The sequence below is a fragment of the Halichoerus grypus genome, chromosome 8 (genome assembly GCF_964656455.1).
Source record: "Halichoerus grypus chromosome 8, mHalGry1.hap1.1, whole genome shotgun sequence".
NCBI lineage: Eukaryota > Metazoa > Chordata > Mammalia > Carnivora > Phocidae > Halichoerus > Halichoerus grypus.
Genome location: NC_135719.1, coordinates 148,259,608 through 148,279,645, shown reverse-complemented (window position 1 = coordinate 148,279,645; position 20,038 = coordinate 148,259,608). Strand labels below are relative to the sequence as shown.

The 20,038-nt window shown below is 46.7% G+C and overlaps 1 protein-coding gene and 1 long non-coding RNA gene across 12 annotated transcripts in view; one reads left to right on the top strand and one right to left on the bottom strand.

Moving 5' to 3' along the window:
• Positions 1–20,038, bottom strand: part of PPP2R5C (protein phosphatase 2 regulatory subunit B'gamma) — a 121,336-nt gene that overhangs the window by 31,672 nt on the left and 69,626 nt on the right. For all 11 annotated transcript variants that reach the window (XM_036086250.2, XM_036086249.2, XM_036086252.2 and 8 more), the window contains one exon: positions 14,332–14,531. In XM_036086250.2, coding sequence (XP_035942143.1) covers positions 14,332–14,400 — 69 coding nt within the window. In that variant the 5' untranslated portion in view covers positions 14,401–14,531. The remainder of the gene's footprint in view (positions 1–14,331; positions 14,532–20,038) is intronic.
• LOC144378890 (uncharacterized) lies at positions 5,547–9,883 on the top strand. The gene is made up of 3 exons (XR_013440840.1): positions 5,547–5,942; positions 6,947–7,234; positions 9,222–9,883. It is a non-coding gene; the product is annotated as an uncharacterized LOC144378890 (long non-coding RNA).

Genomic DNA, 20,038 nt, shown 5'->3' with positions numbered 1-20,038 from the left:
TCCACCCCAGGCTCTGTTTATTTCCAACTTCATAAAAGTCAAGTGTTTTATAGATGTTTCTACATAAAATCTAGAGTTCTCTGGAGCACAAGTACATGTTAATGCCCATATGGTACAAGCACAACATACACTGATAAATTTGTGATATAAATGTTTTCTATATCAACTTATAACTTACTCTTCTTTTATAAATATGATTAGTTACCTTACAGAAGCTGTGAGCCTGCCATATGTGGGTTATAGGACTGGGCTCTGGTGACGGGCGCTCACATGACCCGAGCAAGGCCTCTGGCCCTCCACCCCCCACAGCACACAATCCAAACTCCTGCCGCACAAGGTAGGACTCAGCTCCATGACAACGGGCAGGAGGTATCTGTGGACAGTCAAGGGCAAACCTGATGCTCAGGTGTCCAGTCTCATAGAGACAGAGCTAAAACTCAAGGTCACCTACTGTGTTTCTTCTCGTCTTTACTGACACTGAACTCTGAGCCCTACCATTGTGTTCCGTGAAGGAACATGCCCCCACTTCAAGCCGTCAGCTATAAAAGCCCTGAGCCTCAAACATTTGTTGTCTGAGAGGAGGAGCGGGTGCAAGGAATCATAGCAACGGCGCTGAGATGGTACAGGAATGGAAGGAACAAAAAAATGGTTGGAAATCCAGAAAGAAAAAAATCCTTTAGTAAAAATAAGATAATACTCCTAAAACCTAAGTCTATAGTAAAAAAGGTTTGGAACCTGTGAACAGGGTCCTGGAGGAGGCCTCCCAAGTAACAGGTGACTAAGGGACAGAGGCTGTGACAGGTGCTGCCAGGTGCACGGGGCCCGTTCTGTCACCGGCCCCCAGGGGAGGGACTCTCCTGGCACCCCGATCCCCAAGCCCACAGAAGAGAGCAAGCAGACAGCAAGATCTCTCACACCAAGAAAAGGCCACACTCAGGTGCCCTCCCCCCTCCCCGGGGCTTGCCGAGGGGCAACAGACCAGCCCTGTCACTGCGAGCCTTCACCCCTTCCTTCCCAGGCTGGGAAAGTGCGGAGAGCGGGGTCAGATGGAGTCTGAGGCTGAGCCCCAAACCGCTGGGGGCTCCAAGACAGTCACCCAGGGACTGCAGGTGCCCTGAAGAGAGTGAGGCAGAGGAGAGCCGCAGGCCCAGCGTGGGAGGGCAGAGCCCACATGGCGTCCTTCGGTGGCAGAGGCTTCTGTGGACACACGCTGGGCCTGCCTCTTGAGACTCGTGTGAGCAGCCCATGACATCTGGGTCCCACGCAGGAAGGGAGCAAGCACGCGGGTGGCAGCTGCCCCCCTGCTCTGCTCAGGGCCAGGCCCCCCCCTCCCCAGGTCCCTCACTGGCCAGGCGTTACACCGGTGGGGCAGCTGTCCCCGGAGAGACTAACCAGGGGCAGGAAAGCAAGACTGGGCCGATCGTGGCTCGTCTGAGAGCACTCCGGTTTCAGACACTGATGGGAGCCGCACTCTTAGAGGCATCTGTAGGCGGTTGACATTGGCCGTCAGCTGACTTTACGCACAGGAGACGACCCCTGAGGACGCGGGTGGGCCTCAGCCACTCAGTGGCAAAGTCGGAAGAGCAGAACTGGTTTTTCCTGAGGAAGAAAAAAATCCCCCTGTGGGGGCGGCCTTAGCTCCTGCCCCACGGAGTTCCTGAAAATCGATCTCGGGCTCTGTCTCTGCTTCTCTCTCTCCCTTACTGGTTGTTTCTCTGGTAGAACTCTGACACACACCTGCTTAGTTACGATTCTTAGTAAACTGGTTAGAGTCTACCAGTAGTGAAGTTGAAGTTTCAAGTTGAAGCCCAGTGTGGGGTGTCTGGTCACCTACGGCCCAAATCCCAGATGCGGAGGTGGGAGTCTGCAGGGGTGGTAGACCACCTTGCTTTTACGGCTTCAGCATCCTCGAAGGACGACCAGCCCAGATCCAGGAAGTTTTACTATTGGCCAACTCTAATGGATAGGAAGTTATTTCTTTCACAAGATAAAAAAAAAAAAAATCTCACACTGTAACTTCTACCTACCTTTCCTACCACATCACGTTGCATTCATTTGATGCTCAGCTCTAGAAAAGGCTAAATGTATAAAACTAACATTTGGAAGAAAAGAGCAGAACGCAAACGGTTTGCCACCTCAAATTATTCTTGGGTTTCAATAATCCTGAGCACAAAAGCTTCACGGTCAAGCGAGCTGAGCACTGTGGTGCCGACATCCGGGTGTTAGGAGGGAGGACTGAGCTGTCTAGACACGTGGAGTTTAGTCTGAGCACCAGAGAAGGCTGGTCTTCGTCATCCTCATGACACAGAAATGGAAGGGAATCTCGTTTGTACTGTAGGTCGGATGTGGACCAGATGGATTCATTTTAACCTCTCAGCTCAACTGAGTGAGAGTGCACCCAGAGGTGTGGACCCAGCCAGGATCAGGCCACACAGAGAGGGCACCAGGGCCTGGTGGGGACAGCCTCCCCCGGCCCTCTTCTACCCAGAAGCAGGAACTGTGCCCTGAAAAATCTGCCCACGCTTTGGTTTTCTCACGTGTAGGAAGAGGGTGAATCTTCTCTCTGCACTGGGCCCGCGTGAAGTGGGACAGGGGCGTACACGTGCGGTTCCTGTGCACGCGGGTGTGCACGTAGGTCATGCGCGCGGCAGCCGGGTGGGGTGTGGACGGACTCTGTAATATTAGGAAGCACCTGCTTTCACAGCTTTCTCGACACTCCTACTTTCAGTACTTAAAATCAGCCCTGCAGATGCTCTTCTCCAGAGTGCTAAATTTACTGAATTAGATGCAAACCACGCTGGCTTGAGAGGCAACCTTGTGGGAAATTCCTGCGATTCAGCAATATCATGAAGCCTTTCTGTATCTGTGATATTCACGACCAGTGGGTGAAGTAATAAAACATTCGTGCCAAGTCATAACTGCAGTATGGTAGAATATACAGAGGTTTAAGATAATGAAGAGATGCTCCAAAGAACACCGATAATCTAATTTCAGAGACAACGGGTCAAGGAAGGTTGATTATTCAGTTCTTCCTTCTAAACACAAAGGTTATTCCACTACTTTATGTATTCTGTTTTATGCACGCAAACAGGATTTATAGAGGTGAGTCTGCTAAAGGCCAAATCTCAGTTCCTCCAGATGCTCATCCTCCCACAAACAGAAACACTAGGTTCTGAGAGTCATGAAATACGTTCTGGGGGCGGGTGGGCTGGGGGGAAGTGGGGAGGGAGCCCTTCGACATTATTGCTATTTTTTAATAGAAGACTGTATTTGTAAATGTTACAGCGTATCTGGAAAAAACAACAGAGGCAGCAGAACAGACCATCGCAGCTGGGCTAGGATACAAAAACCAAAAATACAAAACTAACAACAGCAACACCCTCTCTATCAACAGCAACGTAATTAGGGAACAGAATTAGTGGGAGGAGCCCAAGAACACAGTTCCAGAAGGGACCGAGGGCCTGGGAACTCGATGCCCAGTTACAAGGCCCCAGTGGAAGAGCATAAAAACCCTAATAAAGGGCATGTTAGAGTATCTGAATGAACAGAGGAAACTTCGGGCCCCAGGGTGGGGTGACAGCTTATTACAAAGGTAACTTTGCCACAAAGCAATCTGCACACTGAATGCAATCTTAAACATAATTCTAACCAGATGTTTGATGAACTCAATGAATGTAATATAAAATTTAGGGGAATAATAAAAATCCTAGTGGCAATCTTAGGAGAAAATCTGGGCCTTTCCTCATTTATGACGTTGGTTCAAGCCTGCTTTCATGGTAGAGTCCAGGGGTCGTCCTGGGGAATGCACGCACACAGAAGGACAGCCGGCTTAAACGAAACAACACCAATACTCACATTGAAAGTAAGTGGTTTGCAAACCCTCATCAATCAAAAAGCAGAGACCTTCTGACTGGATAGAAAAGTAACACTCCATGCTGTCTGCAACAAGCCCCCTTTAAATATAAGGATACAGATTGGTCAAAAGTAAAAGGAAGGAAAAAGACATACCAGGCTCACACTAGTCAAGAGAGAGCTGGAAGTGTCCATATGAACATCAGACAAAGTAGTTTTTGGAGCAAAGACTACCAGGGATAAAGAGGGCCACTCTATAATGACAAAGGAGTCAACTAATAAACGCTACTATTTATGCACTGAATAACATGACGTAAAACTTGACAGAACCACAAGAAAAATGAGACAATAAGCAATTAGAAAAGAGAAAATGAACAGCCCTAACTACAACAGCACCAAAAGCTGAAATATTTATGAGCCTGAAAAAATACATGTAGGATCCGAATACTGAAAGCCACAATACATACCTGTTAATGTATGTTCAAGACATACTACGTTCATGGACTAAAAGGTTCAACACAGTTAAGGTATCAGCTCTCCCCAAGTCTACACAGTAATGCAATTCCAATCCGAAGGATATTTTGTAGATAACAAACCGATTCTAAAATTTATATGGAAAGGTACAGTAAATAGAGAGTCAAACAACTTTGAGAAAGAAAAACAAGATCAAAGCATTCACACTACTTGACCTCAGAATTTGCTATCAAGTGATGGGAATGAAGACCATATGGTATTGGCGAGCAGATCCCTAACTGACGGAACAGAATGGAGTCTAGAAACAGACTCACAAATATGGTCAAATAACTTTTGACAAAGGTGCAAAAGCACTTCAAAGAATGATCAGTCTTTTCAACAAATGGAATACTTGGACACCCATATGCCAGAAAATGAACCTCAGCCAAAATGAATCACAGACCTAAATGTGAAATGTAAAACTATAAAACCATAAAACTCTTAGGAGAAAAATCTTTGTGAGCTCGGGTTAGGCAAAGACTTCTCAATATGACACCAAAAAAAGCATGGTCCATAAAAACAAATCATTAAGATAGACTTCACCTGCACTAAAACTCTGTAAAAGACACTCTCAAAATAAAAAGACAAGCCACAGACTGAGAGAAAACATTTGCAAATCACATAACTGGCAAAGGTTTGTATCTAGAACATGTAAAGAAGTCTCAAGCTCAGTAATAAGAAAACAAAACACCCAATGAAAACACGGGCAAATGATTTGAATAGACACGTCACCACGTAAGACCTACAAATGACAAGCAAAGGAAAAAGTGCTCAGCATCATTAGTCATTAGGGAAATGCAAATTAAAGTCAAAAAGAGAGAGGCACCTGGCTGGCTCAGTCAGTGGAGCATGAGACTCTTGATCCCAGGGTTGTGGTTTCGAGCCCCATGCTGGGTATAGAGAGTAGTTAAAAATAAAATCTTTTTTTTTTTTTTTAAAGATTTATTTATTTGAGAGAGAGAGAGAGATAGAGAAGGGGGAGGGGCAGAGGGAGAGGGAAAGAGAGTCTTAACCAGACTCAGTGCTGAGCACAGAGTCTAAAGCCGGGCTTGATCTCATGACCTGAACCGAAACCAAGAGTTGGGCGCTCAACCGACTGCGCCACCCAGGCGCCCCCAAAATAAAATCTTTAAAAGAAAAAAAGCCAAATCGAGATAAAAGGGCTGACAACCCCAAATGCTGGCAAGGGTGCATCATACCCTACTGGTGGGGGTGCAAAAATGGCACAGCTGCTTCGGAAAGCGGTTTAGAAAGTTAAACATATGACGTGACCCAGGAGTCCTGCCTGTTTTCCCAAGGTAAATGAAAACCTATGTCCAAAACCTGCACATGAAGATTTACAGCAGTTTTATTGGCCCAGATGGGAACCCACCCAAATACCCCTCCAGTGGGGAACGGGGGAACTGGGATATGTCAGCGTCGTCAGGCACTAGTGGGTGGTTCACAGGGACAGACCGCGGGGGCGGATCTCAAACCCACCATGAAGAACAAAGGAAGCTGGACTCCAAAGGCTACATACCGTGGGAGCCCATCGACATGACTCTCTGGAAAAGACCACATGGCAGAGCTGCGGACAGGTCAGTGGTGGCCGGGGACAACGGGGTAGGAGAAGAAGCCTTGACTACGGGGGTAGCAAAAGTAGTTTTTTTGGAGCATAATGAAACTGTTCTCTATTTTGATTGTGGTGGTGATTCCATGATTCTATGTATTTATCAAACCTCAGAGAAATGTTCACTAAAAAGAGTGAACTCTGCTGTATGTAAATTAAGATTTAATTTTAAAACATGCTATGAAAGGGTACTTCTTGGCCATAAGTTCCCAAACCTTGGTTCACAATGCCCTTAGCGTCTCAGTAATTTCTCCACTGTGCCCCTAGATCAAAAGACAACCTTCCACTTGGGAGCTTAAAAAACCCTGGCTTTGCTGAGGTGTAACTGACACACCATTACTGTGTTTAGTGTCGGTGTTTAAAGTGTACAATCTGATATGTGTATGATATGCATACATCTGTGAAATCATCACACAAGCAAGATAATGAACATATTCGTCACCCCCCCCCCCAAAGCTCTTAGAAGCCTTTTGAAAAAATAACACATATAAAGCATTTGGCTGCAAGTGGGGATGGGCATAGGCAGAATTGGGGAGGGGTGGAGGAAGGAGAAAAATTAACTTTTACTTCCTATGCTTTTATATTTATTTCACTTATTAGAAAACAACATGCCTTCTTCTATAATTTAAAAGCATCAAACAAAATAAAGGGAAATTCTCCCAAGATAATAAGAACAAAACTCCAAGAAATGGCTTACTGATGATATTTAAAGTAGAAAAATAATTCTCTGGGTTTCAAAAAGCACCGTATGTTTTCATCTTCCTCCAGCTCTTTGCTGATGTGCGTCTCTAAGCCATGTGTCGGTGACTTTGGCTAAACAAAAACAACGAAGCCCAAGAGGGGAATGCACGATTTAAATCCTCACTTGAGAGAAATCTGTACACTATTTGAAGCTTTACTGGTTAATATACTATCTCCTTTATTCACTACATGCTTTCCTCTCCCATTTCCAAAATATCTTCACCCTTACAGCAAGCAGTGCTTTCCAGAACACACTGTAAATACCAGATGTAAAAATAGACGAAGGAGCGCATCCAACGTCAACCCTGAAGTGAGCACAAGACAATTACCCTGGGGCTGTGGGCAGGACACCTCTCCCAAGGACCCAAGAGACACTGCTTTGCCCTTAATAGAAAATGCTGACTTGAACCCTAAGCATAAAAGTACAAACTTCTAAGGCACTATCCGGTCATTTACAAGCAGTACAGATGAAAATGATGGGCTGGACTCGTGTTCCCTGGAAACCCAGCATGCGTCCTGGTAAGAACAGCATTACTGTTCACTACATATACAAGGCTTGGTAGTGGTGGTGTTTGAAAAAAACATTTTATTGATTTTTGATGATGACAACGTGGTACGTCATCATTAAAAGTTGTAAAAATTACAAAAATATGGTAAAATGGAAAAATCTGCGTCACCACAGCATCCAAAAGCAGCTGCTATTAACAACTTGCACTCTACTCCTCTGGAATATACGTAGTCTCCTGGGTGAGTAAGGGTGATGGTGTCAGGGAAGACGGTGTGTCTCGTTCACGGTCCTCGCCCGGAACCGCACATGTGGGCCAGTCTAGAGCGCTCCATTTGTGCAAAGTGCCTGGAGCCTCCCAGCTCATCCTGCCTCCAATCTAACCTTCTCTGATCTGCAGGCGCCATTACCACTAAGCCTAGTTTTAATGTTTTCGTCTTTGCAGAAAGCTCCACGCTGAATGAGCATCTACTGAGCTTACAAAAAGCACCAGCCAAACTCAGAAAAAGAAATGGGAAAGCAACACCAGTCTTTCTCTTCTGGGATTTACAGCCTAGGGGAGGTTAGAGTTGTCACTGGGGCTCAGTGGGCAGTGCAGGAAGGCTATTCGGAAGTTATTCTGAAACTTCTGGTATGCTGAAGAATGACCTGGGGAACACGTGGGAACAGGGCTGAGAAGTGGCATTTCAGGCACCCAGTGGTGCTCATGCTGCGGCCCCTGAGCAGTGCCCTTCTGGAAGAGTGGTTCTCAAACTCTTTGGTCTCGGGACCCCTTTAAACTCCTAAAAATTACTGAGGACCCCAAAGAGCTTTCGTTTAGGAGTCATTTCTGTTGATGTCGACTGTATTAGAAATTAAACCAGAACCACCCCCCAGGAATCTATTAAAAAATAACAAGCCCACTGTCTCAATATAAATACACATTTATATTGACATAAATATATACTATATATTACATATAAATATAAAATGGTTTTTCATAACACTTAATGTTAGTTATTTCATAAAATCTCATATCTCATAGAATACAGGTGACTCTCCTGAACAACACATGGGTTAGAGGTGTCAACCCACTGCACGTAACTTTTTTTTTTTTTTTAAAGATTTTATTTATTTATCTGACAGAGAGAGACACAGCGAGAGAGGGAACACAGCAGGGGAGAGCGAGGGAACACAAGCAGGGGGAGCGGGAGAGGGAGAAGCAGGCTTCCCCGCGGAGCAGGGAGCCGGATGCGGAACTTGATCCCAGGATCCTGGGATCATGACCTGAGCCAAGGGCAGATGCTTAACGACAGCCACCCAGGCGCCCCTAATTTTTTAAATTTTTAAAAAAGACTATTTGAGAGAGAGTGCACACAAGTAGAGGGAGGAGCAGAGGGAGGGGGAGAAGCAGGCTCCCCGCTGAGCAGGGAGGCCGACGCGGGGCTCGGTCCCAGGAATCAAGACCTGAACCCTAGGCAGCCGCTCAACCGACTGAGCCACACAGGTGCCCCAGATTTTATATATGTATATGCATGTGCCAGGCTCTGTTTTGGGTACTGGAAACACAGCAGTGCATAAAACAAAATCCCTGTCCCCATGAGCTATGTGTCCAAGTGGTTTTACTATTTACAGAATGAAAATACAGTCATTAATATATTCCTATAATTATATATATACTACTATAATATAACCACTGGGTGGTTCATTCTGTTGAGCATCTGCCTTCGGCTCAGGTCATGATCCCAGGGTCCTGGGCTCGAGCCCCGCGTCGGGCTCCCTGCTCAGTGGGGAGCCTGCTTCTCCCTCTCCCTCTGCCTGCCGCTCTGCCTACTTGTGCTATCTCTCTGTCAAATAAATAAATAATCTTTAAAAAAAAAAAATCCATGTATAGCTGGACCTTCCCAGTTCAAACCTGTGTCGTTCAGAGGTCAACTGCATTTCCCAAAACGAACAACAATTTAGGGAGAAGAGTGGCGTTTTTTCCATTTTTGCTAATCTCTTTACTGTCTGGCTTAATAGAAAACAACTGGATTCTCATGTCTGCTTCTACATTCTGAATGTTGGTTTGGCTGAAGTACAGGAAGAAAATGTCTCTTACAGTTTGCAGTTGGGAGAAGGGAGGAGTAATCAACAGCCCTTTTGGATAACTGTGGCCTTCTGTGGTACTGCAAACGGTGGTCCTCCTTATCAAGGAGGGGTCTCTGCACCAAGATCCAATGCTGTGTCTTGCACTTTGAATGGGTCTCTGGCCCATGAATGATTATGGAACATCATTTATTGCACATGTGGAAAACACTGGTTCCCTGGATCAGGCAGACCTTCCAGTGGGGACTCATTTCGCCTGCTGGTTCCTATCACCACTGACCTCAGCAGGAGAGCCCGCGGCCCCTGGAAGCTCATGGACATGAACTTTCCAAAATTCAAATTTCCGCCCCAAAACTCAAACTTTGTCACTGACAACAAACACCGCCAGCTGTTTCCCTTTAAGTGGGCTTCTCATTTTATTTTTCGAGAAGATGCTCACTGACGTTCGTTTGAATAACCAGGCTGGCTGAGGGTGACGACACGTCAACATGGTGTCTGTGGAAACAGTGGTTTTGCTATCGGTGTGCTGACTCTAAGAAAAATGCCAAGGCCTGAAAAGCAGATTAACTAGAGAATCTAATTGAAACAAACAAACAGATGGCTGATCATATTTAAAATATGACTGAAATGAAGAGATAATGGAGTTGATGTGATTTAGGCCTGCGACTCTCCAGGCCTGGGGCTCCCCCGTGGCTAGCGATCCTTTTCGTCCTTGTCTCTTAGAAGTTGTTTTTTAATCTGAAAATAAACGGGCTGGCTGCTCTGTAACGTTCTCTTACACTCTAGGACTAAAGGCTATGCACACGTGAACAAGATGCTCACCATCATCGGTCCCCGGGGAAATGCAAACCAAAGGTAGAGCGAGATCCCACTTCACCCCCCCCCCCCAGGGTGGCTGCATCCAGAAGACAGACAATAGCAAGTGTTGACAAGGTGGACAAACTGGACCCTCATGCCCTGCTGGTGGGGACGCCTAAGGGTGTAGCCCCTACGGAAAACAGTCTGGCCGTTCTTCAAAACATTAGACACACACGGTTAATATGGGACGTGGCAGCCCCACTCCGAGGTAAATACTCAAGAGAAAGGACTACATACGTGCCCATGGCAGCTTGGACACGAATGCTCACAGCGGCATTACTCCTAACTGCCACGTAGCTGAAGTGACCCAGATGCCCATCGACGATGAATGGATAAATAAACACGTGGTACGTATCCATATAAGGAAATATTATGTAGCAATAAAATGAACCAGTGACACAGGCTACGATATGGATGAACCTTGAAAGCATTATGCTAAGTGAAAGAAGATCACACATCCTATCATTCCAGTTATGCGACATGTCCGGGTTAGGAACATCTATAGAGACCGGAAGGCAGTAAGTGAGTGATTGCCAGAAGCTGGGGTGACAGGTTAGAGAGCAATGGCAATGACCATTAACGGGTATGGGGCTTGTTTTTAGGGGGATGAAAGTGTTCTAAAAAAAAAAATAAGATGTGATGACAACTGCACAATACTGTGAATATACTAAATACCATGGAATTATATATTTTAAATGGGTGAACTGCATGGTATATGAATTATCTCTTTAAACATTTGTTAAGAAAAACCATAAAGCAGTCCAGTCTAACAGGCAACATATTTAAAAGAAGTAGCATAACAACATCTAGAGGGCTTCGGATTCTTCAAAGTAAGTGGAAATGAATGTCTTTAAAAATTGGGGCGCCTGGGTGGCTCAGTCGTTAAGCGTCTGCCTTCGGCTCAGGTCACGATCCCAGGGTCCTGGGATCGAGCCCCGTGTCGGGCTCCCCGCTCCGCGGGAAGCCTGCTTCTCCCTCTCCCACTCCCCCCCTGCTTGTGTTCCCTCTCTGGCTGTCTTTCTCTCTGTCAAATAAATAAAACCTTAAAAAAAAAAAAATACCCTGACACCACACACACACACACACACACACACACGCGCCAGGCAATGCTCACGGAAGCTGGCTAAACGCTGCCTCAGAAGTCAGCAAAGCACGGGGCATCTGGATGGAACCACAAAGGGGTCCCCATTTCTTCCACCTGCCACACTGGGTCCAGGCACTGCTTGGGGTGGAGGCCTTCTCTGGGCCGCTCAAGTTCTGCACCCACTCTCTACCTCTAACAGGGCCAGAAACCACTGCTAACTAGCATCCCCACCATACTTTCTTCTTTATGCCTGTCCCCATGAAAAGGAAAGCTCTGGGAGGGCAGGAATACTGTCCACTACTCTATTTCCTCCCCTAAAAAAGTTCCTGGCCCGCAGTGGATGCTCAGTAAGGGTCTGTAAGTGTTTTAGAGAGCCCACTGTCTAATACTCCAGAGACCAACTTGAATTTTTGGGGGTGGGGACAAAGCGAAGACAGCAGGAAGAGAACCCAGTAAGGACACGACCGTAACAGGGAGAAAAGTTAATGATTATTTAATCTAAAAAAAAGTTCCAGGGCTTTAAGTATCCTGGGTAGTTCTGGTAACATGCACCTGCTATGTGAATTCAAGCGACTGTGATCTGAGCAGGAGGGTGGGGCCCCGGTTCAGGGATGGCATCTGACCCAAACCAGGCCAACCGTAGCCTCATGCTCTGCAGACTCTTCCCTCTTCCCTCCTTAAAAATGGAAAAACCTTCCAATCATGTGACTTAATATATAACAAATTGATGTGCTTATAAATTAAAATATATTAATAAATTGATTTAAAGATAAATTTAATATGTAATAAAGAAGCATTTAAAATGAGTGGGGAAGGGGCTTCTGGGTGGCTCAGTCAGTTAAGTGGCTGCCTTTGGCTCAGGCCATGATCCCAGGGTCCTGGGATCGAGCCCCGCGTCAGGCTCCCTGCTCGGCGGGGGAGCCTGCTTCTCCCTCTCCTCTCTCTCCCTCTGCCCCCCACTCCTCGTGCTCTCTCTCTCTCTCTCAAATAAGTAAATAAAATCTTTTTATTTTTATTTTTTTTTTAAAGATTTTATTTATTTATTCATGAGAGACAGGGAGAGAGAGAGAGAGAGAGAGAGAGGCAGAGGCAGAGGGAGAAGCAGGCTCCCTGCTGAGCAGGGAGCCCGATGCAGGACTCGATCCCAGGACCCTGGGATCATGACCTGAGCCGAAAGCAGACGCTTAACCATCTGAGCCACCCAGGTGCCCTAAATAAAATCTTTTTAAAAAATTAACGGGGATAAGGGAATACATGATGTAGAGACGAGTGATTTTTTAATCACCTTACAAGAAAATAAAGTTATATCCCTCCTCTGTACCATAAAAAAACAAAGTTCCAGGAGGATTATAAAATGTATTGTGAACAACAAAATTATGAAGGTGTTAGGAGAAATATTAGATTGTTCTTTGAGAGTCTGGCATTTGGGAAACCTTCCAAAGTAAATGAGATTTGAAATTGAGTGAAAAAAAGAGACTTTCCCATTTTTCTTAGTCTGAACAGGAAAAGAAGACACTCATCACGCAGAGTCTGGGGAGGGGACCCACGTGGCCCTTGCAGCCTCGGGCTGGCCACACGCTGGTAAATTCTCAACTCTGAGTTAACAACAAGTTAAAATAATCAAGTTGATCTCAACTTCTGACAGAACAGATTGTGAAAACTACAAAAAGGATCATTACTTTCAAATTCTTTTCCCAAAGCAACATATGAAAGTGAGAAATAAACATATTTTAGGTCATGAGATTAGTCAATTCTGAAATATATAGCTTTGGGGGAAAAATCAGTAACTTAAGAAGTTCAACGAAAATCAGGATATAAAATTTTACTTTAAGCAACAAGGACTCCCTTATAACCAGGGAGTACTAATTTCAAAGGTGGATAAAACACCAAAAATTCCAAAAAAAAATCAAGAGAAAACGAGTTCAGGGTGAAACAGTATGAGTTCGAAATGGGATCCTGCAGAGGGCCTGGAACAGGCTGCAAAGTAGGAGACGGCAGAGGACTGAGATTTGGGGGCTGAACGAAACCAACAATGAACTGACCGCAGGATGACAGAGGCCATCAGCCAATCAGGGCGGCCCCTCCCGACACTGGCACTGACAGCGGAGGATGCCGGCCAATCAGGGCGGCCCGTCCCGACACTGGCATCGACAGCGGAGGCTGCCAGCCAATCAGGGCGGCCCGTCCCGACACTGGCACTGACAGCGGAGGCTGCCGGCGAATCAGGGCGGCCCGTCCCGACACTGGCACTGACAGCGGAGGATGCCGGCCAATCAGGGCGGCCCGTCCCGACACTGGCACTGACAGCGGAGGATGCCGGCCAATCAGGGCGGCCCGTCCCGACACTGGCATCGACAGCGGAGGATGCCGGCCAATCAGGGCGGCCCGTCCCCACACTGGCATCGACAGCGGAGGATGCCGGCCAATCAGGGCGGCCCGTCCCCACACTGGCATCGACAGCGGAGGATGCCGGCCAATCAGGGCGGCCCGTCCCGACACTGGCATCGACAGCGGAGGATGCCGGCCAATCAGGGCGGCCCGTCCCGACACTGGCATCGACAGCGGAGGCTGCCGGCCAATCAGGGCGGCCCGTCCCCACACTGGCACTGACAGCGGAGGATGCCGGCCAATCAGGGCGGCCCGTCCCGACACTGGCATTAATAGCGGAGGCCGCCGGCCAATCAGGGCGGCCTGTCCCGACGCCAGCTTGGTCCCACCACTATTTTAACTCTGCCCCATCATTAGAATTTTCCTGCAATGTATGGACATGTTTACTTTTAAATTATAATCGGCACTACTATAAATATAAATACAATGAGAACTCTAACATATCTGGCCACAGGGTACTCGTGGGAGTTAAATGAGTTCACACACACACAACACTGTGACTGGACCCGGAAGGTACCAATTTCCCTCACTGTTACCGCTGTAACACTGGACACATTACAAAGATTTTCATTCTTCAAGCACACACTTTGCAACAGGAGGGTTTTTTGAGGGAAGCGTTGGGTTAGGCTCCATTGGCTCAGCTTACGCTAAGGATATCAGAGCCCTGTTTATAAGTCAGGGCTGGGACACACCGGTCAAACCGTAATCACTTACCATATGGACTACTTCTGGGTAAATAGGCTCTGTGATCACATTCCGATTATGGGTGATATATTCTACCATTTCACTTAAAGCAGCTCGTTTTACTTCCTTCCACTTTAGGTCACTTAGTGGATCGGAAACAAAGTCAAAGAGGACACAACACTGACGTAACTTCTGGATAAAAAGCTTCTCTTGATCAGCAGGAGGAACATCTGAAAAGCAGAAAGCAAAGGATATTGATCGCAAAGATGCTTAACCCAAAATGACTGTGAAGCACTTTTAAGCCTTCTACTATTTTTATTTTGAATTAATAGAGATTCAAGATGAGAGACAGGGTAGGGATGAAGAGAGGTCAAACATTCCCCAAACAGAAAAACAACTAGCAGCTAGTCACTGCTCAGCTCATATGCTTCTTAGGATAAAATTTCTATACTATTTGCTCTCTGAAACCACATCGAGAGTCCGGTTCAAAATAAACCCTCTAAATGCATTCGTTCACTCAACAAATATCATCTGTGTGCCAGTTATCACACGCTAGCGCTGTGCTGGGCAACAGAATGAGCCAAACCACAGGCCCCAGTCTGGGGCGGGGGGCAGACCCTCCCACCAGCGACACCTGCGGACGTAGGTACGGGCAAGGTGAGGAGAGTGACAGGGAAGGGCACATGGGTGTCCCCTGGCTGGCTGGCAAACACAGAGCTAGTGGCATCAGTCTGAGGCTTGTCAGATGAGCGGCTGCAAACACACAGAGTCACCACCCTGGCGCTCCACAAAACACATTTCATTCCTCATTCTGGGCCACGGTCAACACATACCACATAGGACACCTGGTGATCTTCATGAGGACAGCAGTATAAAAACAGTGCAAATAGTAAGTACCAACACTCACTTTACTTAGTGAGTGCTTGTCTGGGCCAGGGACCATACTAAAAGCTTTATCCATATTTACACGTTTCCCCCCCCCCCATAATCTTTACCATGATACAAGAGAGATAAGAAACAAGTCTGGAGGGTCACCTTGGGGCTGGACAGTGAAGGAGCTCTGCACGATCTTCCAGTATTCTGGGAAGTCTGGAAAACTACCTGCCAGCGTGAGTCTGACAGCTTCCCTGGGGTGAAAAGGAGCTCGGTGGTGACACAAGGGAGTGGGATTTATCGATATACATATATATATAATGAAATGTGTCCAACATTTGCAAAATGTCTCAGAAGATCTGCACAACTCAGTGAACCAGTATTTTCAAAGTGATCAATAAATCGTGTTACAGTATCATTCAAGGGCAAGCGAACCACTCAGAGTGAAAGTCAGTCTACTGGATTTTTAATGGAATAAAATGTATGGATAGCTCATTACACGATTTGAGACTCTACACTGCAGATTACTTCAAGAAGCTGCCCGTTTAAGTTTTGGTGTAATATCGAGAAAATGTCCATAGCCATCTGAAAAGGCTATTAAGATACTCCTCCTTTCCCCAAACATGTGTCTTTGTACACTTCAACCGAAACATATGGCAACAGAGTGAATGCAGAAGCAGACAGGAGAATACAGACCTGAGAGAGATTTGCACAAGTATAAAACAATGCCGCTCTCTCACTAAATTTGTCTTTGTTTCATAAAATATGGCTCTTTTCATAAAAACCGTTATCTCTGTTAACATGTAATTGGCTTATTAATTTTAGCATATGTGCTGCCAAAGCGAGCACATAGGTTTATTAGTTTTAAATGGATGAATAAATATACACTTTATTTTTCTGCTTTAATTTGGAATACGGTCAATATTGGTAGCTAAGCCCACATACACAAAAGCTCCTCAGGATCCTACATAATTTTTAGGAGTGTGAAGGGGTCCTGAGCCCAAAGCTGAGACCCACTGCCCCCCACCCACCTGCACCCCAGTGCGTGCCCCTGGGCCTTGGGCTTTCCTGCCTTCATCCGCTCATGTCGTCACCCCCTTCACACCAAGGGTCCCCTCCCTGCTCCTCCTTCCGTTTCCTGCCCCTAACTGCCCACTTCCTGTCCAGAGTCCTTCTACAAGGCCTTTCCTTACTTCCTGGCTGGCTGAAGTGCCGTGCGTGCTCTGAGCCCGTCGCGGAGCACCTGCTATTGTTTTCGACAGTCAGCTATCCTGCTTCCCCACACATGCTCCTGGAGGGCGCAGGCCAGGTGACTATGTTCCCTGGTTCTCCGTACCCCCAATGCAAACAGCAGGCACACAAGCATTGCCATCTGAACGGACGCATTTGGTGGGAAACTGCGGTTCCCACAGAAGCAGCAGAGGGCAGGACAAGGGGATTAGGATATACCGCCTAAGGGATTCTCAGGAGACCACGGGAACCCAAACCTGATTCATAACCATTCTGAGTGCTCAGGGACTGCTGAATCATTTTAAACGAGTGACCATCACGACAGTGTTTGGGTCCAACCTTTTCCAATGAAAAGGTTTCCTTTTCCGAATTACCTCTTCGCTTGACTTCCATCCTCTCCACACTACCTTTTTGTTCACCCTCCCGTTTGCTAGAATCATCTTAATGTGTTCAGTTTGTCGTCACGGCTTGTATGTTTGGACCCTATCTGGCATTCTCGTGTTCTTGACACTAGAAAGCAAAGAAGCCTGTGTTTACCCCAAGAGACACCTGATGAGGACCCAGACAGACGCCCAGAGCTCCAACGGCGTGCCCAAGGCCACCACGCCATTAAATGGCAGAGCACAGATATGACGCTGTGATATACTCTAAAGCAAGGGCATGCTAGGGTCACTTGGGGTGCTGCCAAGTCTTACATACATCAAAAGCATCCAAAAGCATCATTCACTCCTTTAACACGGTATAAAAACTGACATTCAGAATAAAGACAAACTTGTCACCAAAAACACTAAAATCTATTCCGACTAAGAAGAGCAGAGGGCGCCTCGGTGGCTCAGTCAGTGAAGTGTCTGCCTTCAGCTCAGGTCATGATCTCAAGTCCTGGGATCAAGCCCCGCATCGGGCTCCCTGCTCAGCGGGGAGCCTGCTTCTCCCTCTCCCTCTGCTTTTCCCCCTTCTTGTGCTCTCTCTCTCTCTCTCTCTCAAATAAATAAAATCTTAAAAAAAGAAGAGCAGACTAAAATAGTTTTAAAGCTTTCTATCTAAAATTCTTCTAAAAGGCAATAAAATTTCAACTTTCTGGAAATTATGTCAATCTTCCAGGGTACCAAGCAGCTAAGGTGTTACCATACTATTTTCATTTATAGTTTACAAAGAAGCCTGTGATTATAATCTCATGAACTCTATTTTTTAGAACCTCATTTGGCTATTTTTACAACTTCACGGTTTAAGTTTTAAAAACCTTTTAACTTAGCATTGCTAATTTTGAAAGAAGAAAGAGGTATGAGTGGAACTGAGTACAGGTCCATGAGCTGGACCTGTACTTGACGCTACTCCTCTGATTATCCATGTAACGTGAACCGAATGTTACAAAACCAACCAGGCCCGGCAGTGCTGTACATTATGCTTGGGTATTCAAGACCGCCCGACTCTTAAGTAATGAGCCACCACCCTGCATTTGACCCAAACCTTACAATTACTTTCATGAAGCAGAACAAAAAACAAAAATGGGCTCTGGATTTTGCCCACAAGTGACAGTGGCTTCCTGTCCTTTTAAATTGCAGACAGACTAATAACACGAACAAACTTGCTTCAGAACGTGTCGATGAAGTCCTGATCCCAACAGGGACTAACAGCTAAGAAGCACCAAGAGACAAAACTCAGTCTCAGCCTGTGGGTGTTGCCAGGAACCCCAGTGACAGGCTCTTTAACTGGGGGGGGGGGGTGGTGGTAAGAGGTACACCTGCCCGAGACAAGCCCAACACTGTGTTGAAACTGCTAAGATCAGGAGGGAAATAAAAGATGATCACAGTTTTGGCTAGAGAACACTCTTCATTATTATTTCGTAAGTTAAGAGCTATTCCATTCTGCACATATAATATCACAAACACCTTGGGTCTCCATAAATCTTTCAGGCCCCCCCCTTCCCTGTCCTCATGACTCTGTTATTGTGAACTTGGGACACTTCCCAATTGTTTCAAGGTACAGCCTGAAGGATACCCAGGAGCAAAATGTAGGGACACACTCATGCCAAACCGGGAGGGAGAGAGGAGCGGGGAGGACGTTAGCCCACGGAAAACAGCACAAACAAGGCGGAGAGAAGATTGTGTCATTCTTTTAAAAACGTACTTGCTAAGAGGAAGCCAGTCATTTGTAACTGACAGAGCCGCTCCATGAAGGTTACCATCAGCGCAGGGTGAGAGCGCCCCGTTCTTAGCCTCATGCATGCTCCTGGTCCCCACTGTGAGGGAGGGCAGCATGTCTACGTCCACGGCGCCAGAGTAGCTACGGGGAATGGGCTCATCACGGCAGAACTTGTAGGTACCTAAACTTCCTTCTTCGTAATCTACAGGGGGACACACACTGGTGGTGTGTGCTTGAGCCTTCTCTGCCGCCAGCACGTGGGGTCGAGCCTGGAGACCACGGCAGGCTTTCCCAAGGGAGCCCTAAGTGGCTAAACACATCACAGCTAGCTTCATCAGTGTGTGCCTCAGTCACAGGAGGGGCAGGGTCCCGGCACGACATACTTTAACCACCGAATCGTAGGCTATGATCTGGTAAGGCTGAATTACTAAATTGTAGCTACACGGGAGGAGGAATCATGTGAACCGTTTGTGGGTAGAAAAAGGATTCAAATAAAAAAGCCAACCGAGCCCACTTACACCTGACAAATCTTGGCGGTGAAAAGAAACACTGCAAGATACACTAGAGAACCAGCTTTCAGCACAAGAGCCGCACAAAGACAGCAGAACCGGCGCTGGTGGGACCCAGGTGATGGCTTTTCCCAAATAACCCTGACCCCAGTGAAATAGAGGACGGAACCGCCCAAGCCATCAGCCTAGAGGATGCCACCTCAAAAGATGCTCCCCCCACAGGCACACACTCATGAGTTGTGAGCCACTTCGTGGTCACTCACAGAATATTGGCTAAGCAGCTGATGCGGCTTGATTTCCAAGGACAGCGACCACCATGTAGCCACAGGACCTCTGTGAGCTCTCGTGCCATGCTCTCAAAGGCCTGGCGTACGGGTCCCATGGGGGTCTGTGAACATCCGCACGTCGTGAGCCCACAGACAGGAGACAGCTCATATAAAACGGAGACAAACAAGCAATCTCTCCAAAAGGAAAGCACCAAACCACCAGCTATGGTGTTATCTTGTCTTTCCAATACATCTATTCTTAGTCCCAGGTGTGTGGGAATAAAGTTGGATTCAATGACTAACAATATGGAGTAAATCTGGGATTCTTTATTAATATGTGCTGAGTTCCACTTAGCTCTAGTTCTTACATGAGGAAGCAAGGCAGACGGCAAGTTTCTCCCGCTAGAAAACAAAAGTCTAGCAATACTATTTTGTTTTTGAAGAAGGAAATTTATGTGCCATTTCTGAAATGACCCTTCTTACCCACTGCTGCCTGCGTCCCCCTGTCCTAGATCAAGTGTCTGTAGGCACGGACTGTTCTACTGTTGTGTGGACGCCCCTCCCCAGCACCAACACCAGCCTCAGCTCCTAGAGCCTCAAGACTCCGTATCTGTTAGACTAAGTTCTTTCACCTTGTTCTGTTCATGCCCTGACTACTCATGGCCCTTTAAATTCCGTTTATCAATTTGGGAAGAATGGAAGTCTCTGCAATATTGA